This window comes from Mobula birostris, chromosome 1, assembly GCF_030028105.1.
Source record: "Mobula birostris isolate sMobBir1 chromosome 1, sMobBir1.hap1, whole genome shotgun sequence".
NCBI lineage: Eukaryota > Metazoa > Chordata > Chondrichthyes > Myliobatiformes > Myliobatidae > Mobula > Mobula birostris.
The window spans coordinates 208816017-208831679 of NC_092370.1; the positions used below are offsets into that span (position 1 = coordinate 208816017).

General features: G+C 37.4%; 1 protein-coding gene across 6 annotated transcripts in view; it reads right to left on the reverse strand.

The window, feature by feature from the left end:
* The window catches only part of tecpr2 (tectonin beta-propeller repeat containing 2), a 111371-nt gene that overhangs the window by 31948 nt on the left and 63760 nt on the right, over positions 1 to 15663 (reverse strand). For 5 of the 6 annotated variants that reach the window (XM_072270273.1, XM_072270265.1, XM_072270255.1 and 2 more), the window contains 3 exons: positions 14824 to 15064; positions 13916 to 14005; positions 8526 to 8759 (listed from right to left, as the gene is read on the reverse strand). In XM_072270273.1, coding sequence (XP_072126374.1) covers positions 8526 to 8759; positions 13916 to 14005; positions 14824 to 15064 — 565 coding nt within the window. The remainder of the gene's footprint in view (positions 1 to 8525; positions 8760 to 13915; positions 14006 to 14823; positions 15065 to 15663) is intronic. The other variant, XM_072270289.1, reaches the window with a different exon arrangement.

Sequence of the window (15663 nt, forward strand, 5' to 3'; positions counted from 1 at the left end):
GAGATTCAGGATCAGTTCCTGCGGATTGGAGGGTAGCTAATGTTATCCCACTTTTTAAGAAAGGAGGGAGAGAGAAAGCAGGCAATAATAGACCAGTTAGTCTGACATCAGTGCTGGGGAAGATGCTGGAATCGATTATAAAAGATGTAATAGCGGCATATTTGGATAGCAGTGGCAGGATAGGTCTGAGTCAGCATGGATTTACGAAGGGGAAGTCGTGCTTGACTAATCTTCTGGAATTTTTTGAGAAAGTGACTATGTAAATGGACATGGGAAAGCCAGTGGATGTAGTGTACCTGGACTTTCAAAAAGCCTTTGATAAGGTCCCACATAGCAGGTTAGTGGGCAAAATTCGAGCAAATGGTATTGGGGGTAGGGTACTGACATGGATAGAAAATTAGTTGGCAGACAGGAAACAAAGAGTAGGGATTAATAGGTCCTTTTCAGAATGGCAGGCAGTGACTAGTGGGGTACCGTAAGGCTCAGTGCTGGGACCGCAGCTGTTTACAATATACATTAATGATTTAGATGGAGGGATTAAAAGTAACATTAGCAAATTTGCAGATGACAAAGCTGGGTGGCAGTGTGAAATGTGAGGAGGATGTTATGAGAATGCAGGGTGACTTGGACAGGCTGGGTGAGTGGGTAGATGCAGTTTGATGTGGATAAATGTGAGTTTATCCACTTTGGTGACAAGAACAGGAAGGCAGATTACTATCTGAATGGTATCAAGTTAGGAAAAGGGGAAGTACAACAAGATCTAGGTGTCCTTGTTCATCAGTCACTGAAAGTAAGCATGCAGGTACAGCAAGCAGTGAAGAAAGCTAATGGCATGTTGGCCTTCATAACAAGGGGAATTGAGTACAGGAGCAAAGAGGTCCTTCTGCAGTTGTACAGGGCCCTGATGAGACCACACCTGGAATATTGTGTACAGTTTTGGTCTCCAAATTTGAGGAAGAACATTCTAGCTATGGAGGGAGTGCAGCATAGGTTCACAAGGTTAATTCCTGGGATGGCGGGACTGTCATACGTTGAAAGATTGGAGCAACTGGGGTTGTATACACTGGAATTTAGAAGGATGAGAGGGGATCTGATTGAAACACATAAGATTATTAAGGGATTGGACACGCTAGAGGCAGGAAACATGTTCCCGATGTTGGGTGAGTCCAGAACCAGAGGCCACAGTTTAAGAATAAGGGGTAGACAATTTAGAACGGAGTTGAGGGAAAACTTTTTCACACACAGGGTTGTGGTTCTGTGGAATGCTCTGCCTCAGAAGGCAGTGGAGGCCAACTCTCTGGATTCTTTCAAAAAAAGAGTTAGATAGAGCTGTTAAAGATAGTGGAGTGAAGGGATATGGGGAGAAGGCAGGAAAAGGGTACTGATTGTGGATGATCAGCCATGATCACCGTGAATGGTGGTGCTGGCTCAAAGGGCTGAATGGCCTACTCCTGCACCTATTGTCTATAAAAGCAGGAGACCAAAGACTACTTGGCACCATACTGTAGAGGCAGAAATGGAGGACCTTCATTGCTGCCTTAAATGCCAGCAGCATAACAGGCAGTAACTTTATTGAGAAGAAAATCATGGTTGCTCAGGGAAACAAGTGAAGACGTTTTGGAGGGCCAGGGAGAAGGTATTTTCAGCCCTAAAGTGAATTAGGGTCAATAATTGGACTTTGTGGGAGACCAGACTAGAAATTATAGAGGGCCTTGCAAAGATATTTGCTTCATTGTTAGCCAGTGGTGAAGTCTCAAAGACTAGAAAGTGGCTAATGTCTGGTTAAAAAGAGTAGCAAGGACAATTCAGGAACTGGAGATCATTCAGTCCGACATCAGCAATGGGGAAGATACAGGAGGGAATTCTGAGATAGTCTATCATCTGGATAGACAATTGTTGGATCAGGAGGAATCAGCATGGCTTTGTATGGGAAAGTAATAGAACAAGTACAGGCCCTTCAGCCACCAGTTCAACTTTTTAAACTACTCTAATCTTACTTTAAGATCAATCTAAATATTATGCCCCCTTGTATTAGCCACTTCCATCCTGGAAAAAAAGTTTCTTGATCTGTGCCTCATTTTATACACTCTATCAAGTCTTGTCTACCAGCAATATTTTATTGACCTTTTTTTCACCTCATAACTTCCTTTATTCTTAAGTACCTCCATATTCATTCTATGTGCCTGAAGGACCTTACCCATTTTCAGCGCTCCACACGTGCCACGTGCTTATCTGAGAACCCAAACTCTTAATATCCTGTGACAGCCAGTGTTCCTTGGAATTCTCTTTTTTCCATTTCCCCCTTACAGGAACATACTGGCCATGAAAATCTGGATCTACCATGTCTAGTGTTTCCTGTTTATCTAGCCTGTTAATACTATTGCTGTTAGATTTGTCACACATTTCCTCTTCATAAAATCATGTTGACTCTACCTGATCATGCTTTGATGTTCTTACTGCGACAGTAAAGGCTAGCTGTATTTCAACACTATTCAAGTACAGCACATCAAAAAAGTGTTAGGTTGAGCTCATATTCTCTTGCAATATTTTAATTCTGGTAGTGTACAAAGACTCTTCTTCCTCAGAAAGCTGAAACAGGCTAAACTCCCACAAAAGCTGTTGCTTAACTTCGATGGAAGCACAAGTGAAACCATCCTGATCAACAGCGCCACAGTGTGGTAAGCCAGCTGCACAGCCGCTGAGTGACAAGACCTGCATCGCGTGGTGAAGGCAGCCCAGTGAATTGTCAGGATGGAGCTCCCAGGACTGGATACCCTCTATTCCAGCAGACTCAGGAGGAAAGCAATCCGCATAACCAGAGACACCACACACCCCGGCCACTCCCTGTCTGACCCGCTGCTGTCCAGCAAAAGGTTCAGGACACTAAAAGCCAGAACAAGTAGACTGAGGAACAGCTGTGGCCTCCATCACACCACTCCCACAGAACAATGACTGACACTGTGAGCACACACATGCACAGACAAGGACTCAAATACTTGCACTAACGGCACTTTGTACATTACTGTGAAATTCTGGTGCTGTTGCAACTTATTTTCTGCTACTTATCTATTTAATACTGTTCTGTTACTGTCTTGTTTATATCTACCACTTTATTTAATTACCTGAGAGGAAGCCAAACAGAGTTTCACTGTACCTATGTTTAATGACAATAAAGATCATTCAATTGAATTCAATACATTGAAAAGCTGTATGCCAATTCCTTAATACAATACACAGGGTGCTAGAAAGTTTGTGAACCCTGTAGAAATTTCTCTATGCATAAATATGACCTAAAATGTGATCAGATCTTTATGTAAGTTCTAAAACTAGACAAGGAGAACCTAATTAAATAAATAACACAAAAAAATAATACTTGTTCATTTATTTATTGAGAAAAATGATCCAATATTATATATATTTGTTGGAAAAAGTATGTGAACCTTTGCTTTCAATAACTGGTGTGACTCCCTTGTACAGCAATAACTTCAACCAAATGTTTCTGGTAACTATTGATCAGTCCAGCATATCGGCTTGGAGGAATTTTAGGCCATTCCTCTTTACAAAACTGCTTCAACTCTGGGATGTTGGTGAGTTTCCTTGCATGAACTGCCTGCTCCAGGTCCTTCCACAACACTTCTATTGGATTAAAGGTCAGGACTTTGACTCAGCCATTCCAAAACACAAATTTTCTTCTTTTTTTTTAAAAAACCATTCTGTGGTTGATCTACTCTTGTCTTTCAGATTATTGACTTGTTGCATTATCCAACTTCTATTGAGCTTCAGGTGACGGATTGCTACTCTGATATTCTCCAGTAAAATGTCTTGATACAATTTTGAATTCATTGCTCCCTCAACAATCGCAAGCTGTTCAGGCCCTGAGGCAGCAATGTAGCCCCAAACCACCATGCTTCAGAATTGGGATGAGGTTTTGGTGTTAGTGTGCAGTGCCCTTTTTCCTCCAAACAATGTGCATTTCTGCCCAAAAGTTCAACTTTTGTCTCTTCTGTCCACATTGTCCCAGAAGCACTGTAGAACATCCAAGTGGTCTTTTGCAAACCTGAGACATTCAGCAATGTTTTTTTTGGACAGCAGTGGTTTTCTCCGTGTTATCCTTCCATGAACACCATCCTTATTCAGTGTTTTTCTTACAGTGGACAGATGAGCAGAGACCGTAGCAAGTTCTAGAGATTTCTGCAGGTCTTTTGTTGTTAGCCTTGGGATCTTTTTCACCTCCTTCAGCATTGCATGTTGTGCTCTTGGAGTGATCTTTACAGGATGCCCACCTCTACGAAGAGTAGCAACAGTACTGAGTTTCCTCCATTTGTAGATAATTTCTCTTACTATGGACTGATGAACACTCAGGTCTTTAGAAATCCTTTTGTAGCCTTTTCCAGCTTCATGCATCTCTACAATTCTTCTAAGATCCTCTGAAAGTTGTTTTGATTGAGGAATGGTGCACATAACCAGACCTTTCCTGAGAAGAACAGCCTGACTTTGTGTGCCTTTTTTTTTAATATATGGGCCTGGGCACCCCTATAACCCACACTTCCAATCTCATCTTATTGATTGGAATACCTGACTCCAAATAGCTTTCGTAGAAGGCATTACCCCAGAGGTTCACATACTTTTTCCAACAAATACATCTAACATTGGATCATTTTCATCAATAAATAAATAAATAAGTATAATGTTTTTGTGTTATTTATTTAATTGGGTTTTATTTATCTAGTTTTAGGACTTGCATGAAGATTTGTTCATGTTTTAGGTCATATTTATGTAGAAATAGAGACAATTCTACAGGGTTCACAAACTTTCTAGCACCACTGTGAGCTTTGATTAGAACAGCTTAAATAATGAAGAATAATTATGCTTTTAGAAGCTTTCTGTCACATGTCCTAGAGTGGATATTATAATATTGTGCAATATTCCAGATGGCAGAGAGCACTATTCCCACCAAGCTGTACAGATGTGCAGCCGTGCAATAACTGAAATGCTCCTATGCACATAGCCTTTGTTGCCACACAGCTAGAATTTTCCTTTATATAGTTATTACAATTTTAAAATTATGCTAATATAATTTTGAAATTTACATTAATATAATTGAGCAATACCCTGTAATTATGTGTTAATGAATATAATCCATAAACTTTAATAAATGTACCACCTTTACTTTGAAATATTTTAGAGCTTCAATGAATTTACATTGTCAGTGTTTCAAGTTACAACCCTGTTCCAAATTGTAACAATAAACACAGAATGGATGTTAGCAGTTCATTATAATAAACTACTGGCATGCTGAACACCAACGCTGTTTAGTCATTGTGCCTGCCAATTGCATTAATTGCCTGACATCATTTACTTGTATTGTCAGTTGTGGTTTGTGTTTGTTTGATGTGCATATTACAAAAGAAATTATTAAAAGTGCCATGCACTTTTTAAGCCGTGTAAAATTTTCCTGCTCAGAGCAATACATGGTCTGCACAGCTGTAAGAAAAAAAGAGGGAACATTGGCAGAGTGTATCCAAAAGCAGACACAGTTAAATATTTCAAGGTTAACATTCCACTGTCAGCACCATGTGCCACCATTGACGAAAGCTTTTCCGCCATCTCTGGAATGTTGTCAACTAGAAGCTATCTGCATAATTTGGATGGAAAGACTAATATACAAAAATGTACAATTTTGTATATTAAAGACACGGAAAGCAAATTTTACATTGGTGCCTCTTAAGTACTACAGTAACATTGTGCAGCAAATGTAAATTAAATATAGTGGCTGCAAATCTAGTTTGTTTGATTGTAATAAACATTTATATACTTTTAAAACACAAATATGAATAGAATTCTTGATAGTCTTATAATAATGCCTTTTTATAAATATAATCAACTGCATTTGAACAAATATTACAACAGTTTCTCTGGCAGGGAATAGCTTGGTATTGAACCAAGAGAAAAGTTGGACATGACATTGGCATATGTTGTATAGCAAATAATAGTACTTTTGGCAATGCAGTACTCCATTGATTTATATTTAGGTTATTGTGCAAGCTTCCGTTTCAAATTGTAATGTTATCAAGGGGAAAAGAACTCAACTAATAACATTTTCAACCATGCATATGGACACACATTCTTGCACAACTGATAGACAAACACAACCATTCTCTCTATTATTGTTCTCATTGATTGATTTTATAAATGCCTTCTTTCACAGGTAAATAAGTCTAGCATTGTATTTCACTATACAGATTTTATTGAAAAAAAATGTTACAATCCTTGTAATACCCACTAATTTCTTAATGCTTCCACACAAAGAGGACCAGGATTTAAAACGTGGATTATTTAAGCTTTTATAAGATATCATTTAATTTCTTGCAATAATCTAATTGTGGGAAAAGCTTGATACATACAAGGTGAAATGGTCTACAGAATGTATTTCTCATACAAGATTATCACATCAGTAATAATCACCAAGTCATATGCTTTAGGTATCACTAACGCAATCATATGATATAGCTGTTAATATGCGTTTTGATTTTAAACAACGTCACTATGATCCCCAGCACAGGATCAGATATCGTCTACTCTGCATTGCTGTTTTTATTTTTGAAGTGAAGTACATTCTAATATTCAGAAGTTACCTTTATAGAAGAACGTCCACAAGCACTGTGTGCTACAAATAAAATTATCTACATTACTTTTTACGCTATTCTTATGGATTAAATAAAACATTCAAGAGTATAAGTTATTTTGTATATTCTTTGTACTACATACACAGAAGGGTTAATAAGTCTTTACTTAACAGCTTGAGGCACTATTACGTAACCATACAGTAGTTTTTTTTTTCTTCTTGTGAACAGCTGAAGGAGCCCATAACTGAGCTAATAAATTAACTTTATCCAGTTTGTCAAGATTATTTTGGGATTATCACGGACACTCACGAATGAAAATTTACCAAATTATAATAAGGCTTCTGTACTGTGTACAGCATGTAATTTTGTTGGTGTTAACAATTAAAAAATATATTCTAACCTAAGGGAACAGATTTTCTGAAATATCATCTATGCATGTAATTGTCCATATTTTTAGGCAACACCAAATAGAACCAAAGCAGCAATAATTGGTCACCATCAGCACCATAGATTGCTTGAACAGATCTCTGATGAAAAATTGTGAGCTATTACGAAGGTACTACACTGCAAATTACTAAGGGTAACCAGTTCCTTATAACAAAATAGATATGTTAATGTGTGAATTTCAATATACAGTGGATTCTGGATAAATGGGCCATCAGCTAATCGGGGAAGCCACTTATTTGGGACAACTCTTAAACAACAAAAACTAATTGAAAAAATGGCAAGTATTCCCTTAATTTATTTGGGATACTATGCCACCTAATGAGGACAGGAAACTTGCTGAACAGTTTCTAACTAGCGTTAGTCATGTGCACTTGCATCGCCATTAGACATTACACTGTGCTTAGAGCGAAGTTTTTAAATAAGGCCAGTTGTGTGTGTTTCTGTTCAAAAAGTAGAAATGTTTGTCACTGATAGTTGGTGAGAAATAAGCAGCAGAAATGGCTGGGAGTGAGAATGAAACGATTTTGCGACTTCAACAAGTTCAGAATTACTAAGAATTTAAAGGTATCGACAATTATTTTGAACGTTACAATGAAAATGAAAATATTGAGGATGCAATCATTGAAAGTATTTTATGAAGGCAGCCCATCATCTGCATAAGGCGTCTGTGCTGATTTTGTTCATTTACAGTCAATCAAAAAAATGCAGTGTACACTGCATGAATTCTGCAGTTGATTACTATTAAGAACTAATACAGTTTTATAGTACTCTAGCAGTATTGGTAATGTTCTAATTTGTTCTGTATTTCACTTAAATACATAATTTGTTACTCAGTTAAATGGTAGTTTGCCCTTTTAATATCTTTTTAACTATTTCCGTGAAACTTCAGCTCATTAGTACAGTAGCTTAGTTAGGCCAAAATGTACTGGTCCCAATGTGACCCAATTAACTGGAATCCATTGTATATAGAAATATACAAGTTTGTTCATAATTACTTAACTCTGTCATTAATTGGTACATATCTTTTAAATTTCCATTTATATTACAATCTGTGACACAGCAACACACCGAGATGTTTTGCAGGTGTAAAACTAATCTTCAAAGGTCTTGTGACACAACTGAAAATTTGGTCAATAATTGGAGCACCTTTAAAGGAGGGAGGGCTGGGGAAACCAAGTTTAGGGAGAGAATTCCAGAGCTTTGTTCTGAACAGTTGAGCAAGAAAGTTTGAGGCCAGAAATGGAAACTCAAAGACATGCTGGATGTTATAGTTGGTGAAGATTTCAAGAACAGTAAGAAAACAGATCAGCATTGACATAAAAGCGTGAGTGAGAATCATAAAATCTCTCACCCTTGCTTTCATGTCATTGCTGACTTGTTGCTTAAGTCTGAGGCACAGAATAAAAAGTAAGATGTTTTTCGCAGCAAATCTTTAGGAGAAAATAACCTTACCTAACTGTGTAAGATCCAGTTTGGTCCAGTGCATACCACTTGGGCAGTTTTCTGACAATGTCCTTATATGAATTTTGCCCTTCACGTCCAGACCCCATACTGCATCATGACTGGCAGAAATCTGTACCATCTCTACATCTGGAGGCAATTGTACAGTAGAGGGCCGTAACTCAGGACTTTGATCACTGATGCAGAAAAGATCTTTATTGCTTTGTCCAAGCCATAGAAAACTTCCTACAGAACAAATGTTGCATGAGTTATTTTTAGTATTACTGCAGTCACTGACAATGAGTACAAGCGTGAATAGAAAGCACCAAAAATTGCTTAATTTAAAGGACCAGATGATTTAATCAGTGTGTACAATAGTGTTTCTTCAAGTGCTAATTTGAATAATACACAATTTTCTAAGTTTCACTTGATGGCCTAGAAAAGCTTGGCAAAAATGTAAATACCCTGTAAGCATGCAAACACAAGGAAATCTGCAGATGCTGGAAATTCAAGCAACACACACAAAAAATGCTGGTGAACACAGCAGGCCAGGCATCTGATCTTGAATACATTCCTGTGTTCACCTACCAGTCACACAAATAAATTCAGGATGATAATTTAGAGAGATTTCAGGGGAGACACTAAAACTACTATTTTGCAGCATACGAGAAAAAGCATGATAAATTTTAAAGAATTAAAACGAAGGAAAGACAACGACATGGTTTATCATGTTACATTGGGTACTTACTGTTTTAATCTGCTCATTTTTTAGCATATGAACAGAAATGCAGTTTTATTGCTCATCTTTAATTGCCCCTGAACAGAGTAGAACTGCAGCTACATTGCTATCATGAATTTCTCCTGGGAACTCTGGTTTCTTTTCACATCCCAACAGTGTGAGAGTTGGGAAGTTAATTGGCCACTGTAACTTACTCCATGTATGTACACAAGGGATAGAATTGAGGGGATTACTGGGAGTTTTGGGAGAATAAACTGGGATTAGCAGTGAACCCAAAGACCTGTTTCCATACTTGAACGACAATGACTCCCAGTTTGGAGTCACATGCAGCATGAACAGGTAAAACTGCCAGTTCTGGTAGTTTTGTAGCCATCCATACTGAGACTAGTTTTAAACAAATTTAAATTTCATTGCTGCATGCTGGTAATTAAGACTTTAGGGTTACTAATCTAGAAATCTACCCACCACAATATGTAAGAAAAAGATGAAATGATCAAAAATAAAAAGGGCTTCAGTTTGAAATAGTTTGACAACTGTAGAAGTGGGGGGGGGGGGGGGGAATGTCCAGTTAATTTTCTCTTATATATAGGCATGAACTACAAGAATCTGCAAGAATTTAGGTAGAATCAACCCAAAGTAATGTTAAAAAGATTAAGTATCAACAACACATACATATAAAAAGTGGAATTATAGAGTAACAGAATATAGGATCCACTAGACATGAACGGTATCTAACAGGAAGCCATAAAATACACTTTGCATTCAAACGCTTACATATGCCAATGTGGAATAGGAATAGGGTTTAGGTGTATTTATTTAACATTCATCAGAAGTACCCAGTTAGTATGACCATGTCTGAGATAGATCTGATTAAATCAATAGATCATATAAATCTGAAACATTTGCTTTAATAGTGCAAAGCTACTGGAAATAATATTCTACAGAAGTTTGGCCACAGATCTTAATAGGACAATAACCTGTTATTATCCAAATGTTACTTACATACTTAATAGTTGCTTGGCCATAATTGGAATTGTTGCTTTTACATAATCTCAGCATCATAAAATTGATCCTGCCTTCTCAGAATCTGCACTTATATTAATCAGGGTTGGGGAATAAAACAAACTTAAGCACCAAGCTGTCTCAAATAAGCTGTAGAACTGATTGATGCTGAGATCACTTACATTCTCCCTCATATGGTTTTCCTATAAACTTTATGGTGAGGAAAATTTACTAACCACTGCTGTTCCCCATATTCAGCTCTACTACTTATGTTAGTGCAGTATTATTTTTCCTTTAATTCTTACTACAATGATTCTTCAAACTCTTTTCAAAGATACTAGCTAATAGCATCAAATATAAGCTCACGTTATACAACAGCAACACACATCAAAGTTGCTGGTGAACGCAGCAGGCCAGGCAGCATCTCTAGGAAGAGGTACAGTCAACGTTTCAGGCCGAGACCCCTCGTCAGGACTAACTGAAGGAAGAGTGAGTAAGGGATTTGAAAGTTGGAGGTGAAGGGGGAGATCCAAAATGATAGGAGAAGACAGGAGGGGGAGGGATGGAGCCAAGAGCTGGACAGGTGATTGGGAAAGGGGATATGAGAGCATCATGGGACAGGAAGTCCGGGGAGAAAGACGGGGGGGGGGGACCCAGAGGATGGGCAAGGGGTATAGTCAGAGGGACAGACGTTATACAATAGCCCTACTTCTAGCAAATAGTTATTGTCATCTTCTCTCAAGCACTGTCTTCAGGCGAAGGATGGATTTTCTTCTACTCTATTTGAGGAATGGAACATGCGATTGAGATTATAGCCATATATAGCTAGGGTGCCTAAGACTTTTGCACCGTACTGTAGTAATTTTACGCATTGCACTGCAATGCTGCCACAAAAAAAAATTCATGACGTGTGAGTGTTGATAAACCTGATTCCAGTGTGGGTCTCTATTGTGGACTTTTGCACAGTACCACATCTTCTTCTATTTCTTCATTTCCTTTTCACTGCCTCCCAGGTTCTTCTCCACCACCCCGCTACCTTTCCCTCAAATCTCCAATTTCCATTTGCATATTCTCTTTCAGAGTAAGAATGCCTTCATCTACTGACACTGGCCGTCTTACTCCAATCCAGTAACTAATGTGCCACATTGTCTAAAATCTACAGCCTAAACTAGAATCCCTGAACCTTGATGAGCAAATGTAGGAAGAATCTTCAGCTGGCTGCCTGGTGCCGACTAACACTGGCAAGTCATTACCCACTTACTCATCAAGTGCTGCATCTTCAGTGAAATTGAAAATATAGCATTTGGTCCTCTGGGACTAACCTTTTCTTTAATTATTGTGAATATTTGGGAATCAAATTCTGATTCCCTTGGTATGCCATCATTCACGTCCTGTAACATGAGAAGAACCTACATTTCCCTACTTTGTTTTCTGATAACTGATTAGCAATTTGTACAAGTATATATTCTGCAGTTCCACATTATCTTACCCATCAGCCTCCTGTGCAGGACCTCATAGGTTTGAAAATCCAAATACATCATGTTCACTTTAATCTACTTCAAAAGATATATCCTCAAAGAATTCCAATAGTTCACTCTTTCAAGGGACCAATGTTCATTCTGCTCAATTATTATTTCTATATGGCCTGAAATCACATTCTTTAATACAGATTCTTACATCTTCCCCAATTGACATCAGATTAACAAGTCAGTCATTCCCAGTTTCCTCTCTATCCCTGTTTGTTAAGGTCACATTTTTTATCTTCTATTCTGGATGATGGGCTGAAGATCACCAGGTCATGGACTCAATTTTCTAGCTCATTAATTGTACGTTAATTCTAGTAGGACATTTTGGTCCCTGACCACAATCTGCACCACAAGACTGCATGCCCTTTGCACTACTTGTTTTATACTTATGGCTGTGAGGCTAAGCACAGCTCCAATGCCATCTTTAAATTTGCTGAAGACACCACTATTGTGGGCTAATTCAAAGGTGGTGATGAATCAGCATATAGGAGGAGAATGACAATCTGACTGAATGGTGCAACAACCACTCTCACTCAGTGTCAGCAAAACCAAGGAGCTGACTATTGACTGCAGGAGGAAGAAACTAGTGGTCCATAAGCCAGTCCTCATGAGGAGATCAGAGATGGAAAGGGTCAGCAACTTTAAATTCCTTGATGTTATCACCTCAGAGAATCCGTCCTGGGTCCAGCACGTAACTACCATTTCAAAAAAGGCACGACAATGCCTCTACTTTCTAGTTTGTGCAAATTCAGCATTTATCGAAAACCTTGACAAACTTCTATAGATGCACGGTGGAGAGTATATTGATGGGTTGTATCACAGTTTGGTATGGGAACACCAATGCCCTTGAACGAAAAAAAAATCTACAAAAAGTTGTGGGTACAGACCAGTCCATTTCAGGTAAAGCCTTCTCCACCATTGAGCACATTCACAAGGACTGCCGTTGCAGGAAAGCAGGATCCATCATCAAGGATCTCCACCATCCAGACTACGCTCTCTTCTTGCCATTATCATTAGGGAGGTAGTACAGGAGCCTCAAGTCCCATACCACCAGGTTGAGAAACAGTTATTACCCCTCAATTATCAGGCTCTTGAACCAGAGGGGACAATTTCACTCACCGCAACACAGAACTGATTCTACAATCTATGCTCAATCTTAAGGACTCTATAACTCTTGTTCTTTATATTTATTACTTATTTAGTTATTATTATTTTCTTTTTTGTAAGTGCAGTTTGTTGTCCTTTCCTCTTTGGATGTTTGCCTATCTTTGTCATGTGTGTTTTTTCATTGATCTTATTGTGTTTATTTACATCTACTGTGAATGCCCACAAGAAAATTAATCTTGGGGTAGTATATGCTGTCATATATGTACTTTGATAATAAATTTACTCTGAACTTTGAAGCCTTCTGTGCAAATTAATAAGGTCATGGCTGAATTGATTTTAACCTTAAATCTGCAATAATCCCCTCACAGCTCTATGATCAAGTTCCACCGATTCTTTGTCAAGTGTTCTTGTCCTCTAATTTATAAGCTTCTGAAAGATCTTTGCTTCATTTATTTCAAAAAGAATCATACTTTAATTAATTTTAAAAGAGACTTGTAATTATAGATTCTTCCTCAAGAGGAAACATCCTCCACATGCAGTCAACTCTCACCTCTTTAAAATTCCAACAGTCTTTTCAACCATTACCTTGCAGTCCTTACTTCTTCAGCAGTAAACTATTTACTAAACTATTTTGTCTTACCTACGTATCAATTTCCTTCCACTTTAAAGCTTCAAGTTCCATTTTTATAAAAATGGAATGCTGACCACCCATTTTCACTCCTGATGTATTCAAAATGATGACCAAACTTTTCTCTTTAAAGATGCATTTTTATATTTTCCTGGCTTAATTTCAGACTTCTTTAAAACTACCTTTTTAAATATTTCTCCTCCTACACTAACTTTTGCAATGGACTTCACAGAAGGTGCATGGATAAAAGAGAAATTTGGAATTACAAATGCTTAAAAAAAGCAGAATTGGGAAATATACAGTGATACTCTGAAGAAAATTCAACAATCTAGCTGGTTAAGTCCAAGAGAGCCAACACAATGCTAAAACTATTAACTGAATTGCTCTAGCAACTACTAACCTTTTTTAGTAGGGGCCATGGAAGCCACAACAAAAGCCCATTTTGTCGCCGATACTGTTCCTCGTGGTACAACTGACTTCCAATATGTAGCTAGAAAAGCAAGAGAAATCTGTTAATCTATCGCTGACATCGAAAGGCTAATTTCTTTTGTATTGATAACTAAAAATACTAATGCCCACTAGTACATTCATAGTAAGAAATGCTCTTAAATACTGGCCCATAGAAATTAAATAACATAGTTCTGATATTATCTGCCTACAATTGCCAGACCTTAGAGCACTTTCACTTCAATATTCTTATCATTTCATTCCAATGCAAGAACACAGTATATTTTAATTAGCGACCATTACGCATTCAACAAAAATTAATTTACTAATGCAATCTGGTAGACAAATTTTCTTAAGTTCATAAGATTTGCAAAAAGCTGGGTAGGTACTTACATATTTTCCTTGTAATATTTTATTAAAATATTAAGACAATTGTGTTTAAAATATTTGGTGTATAAGCACATCATCCTCTGAAATAATAAGTGCTTTATTAAGAATTGAAATGTTTCTTTTATTACAGGGGTTGTGTGCTATGTAACATCGCCTTCATCATAAACGTTATAATTATTTGGTTAAACTGGCGATTTATTGGAAAGCAGAACAATGCCACTGATTTATTAAAAAAAAGGAGCTTGCAATGCGTAGATGTTTCTTATGAAAACCAAAAAAAACCTATTTCCTCTTTAGTTACAAATTGTGCATTGGATGAGATTTCAATAATAGCACAATGTACACGATAAACTAGAAGTGTATCTCCTAAAATGATTCTGGATTTTATTTTCTTAACACTTGCTCAAATTTTATTACCTATAATGCCAAACTAGATTTTAACAAAACTTGTATTTAAAAATATTGGCTAACCTAATAGATTTCCTTTTGCTACATGGAACTCGTTTTTCCCCGATATAATCCACACACCACAGTTGTTAACACTGATGAGACTTGGTTGAGATGGAGACTGTTGTGACCATAAGACACCCCGCAGTTTGTCAGCTACTTTCTCTACCGGTGCCTGGGCAACTGTGGCCACAGTCTGTGTTGCATGAATTATTGTCTGGAAGATATTGCATTGATCGAAGACCACATAATCTGTAATGCTCACCTATAATATAAGAAATGTTTAAAAAATTATACTTTTGAAAATAAAGCTTTTATATTTAGGTTCTTTATTCATCAAAGAAGCAGTTCCCCTGTTACTTTCCACAAGTTAGGCTTCAATTCTGCATTTTTGATAATGTGGGCAAAAACAAAAATCTAAAGTTTCCATGGGATAGTAATTCAGTTTGGAATGAAAATCTGAAGGACATAATTCTCACACTATTTATCACTGCTTTTGATAAGCATCAAATTCCACACACATTACTTTATTCATCACGTTTTAAAGGGAGAATTACTAAAAAGACTATGGTGTACACTTTTTCTTTTGTTTACTCATCCCACTGCAGCTTGCTAGATATATTGGATCAGATTTTCTTGGAGACTTGCATTAATATTGATTAGCATCTACATCACCAGTACTAGCAAGCAGCACAAAGATTAATTACAGAGTAAGTGATGACATTATCAATTATGACACTCCATAGTTTGCAAAGCAGTTGTGCCGCTTCACCATAACGTGTTAATTTACATAGTTCAATTTGACCAAAGTCAAAGATAATTATTATTTTGCTGCAATATTTCATTTCCTTGCACCACTCCCAC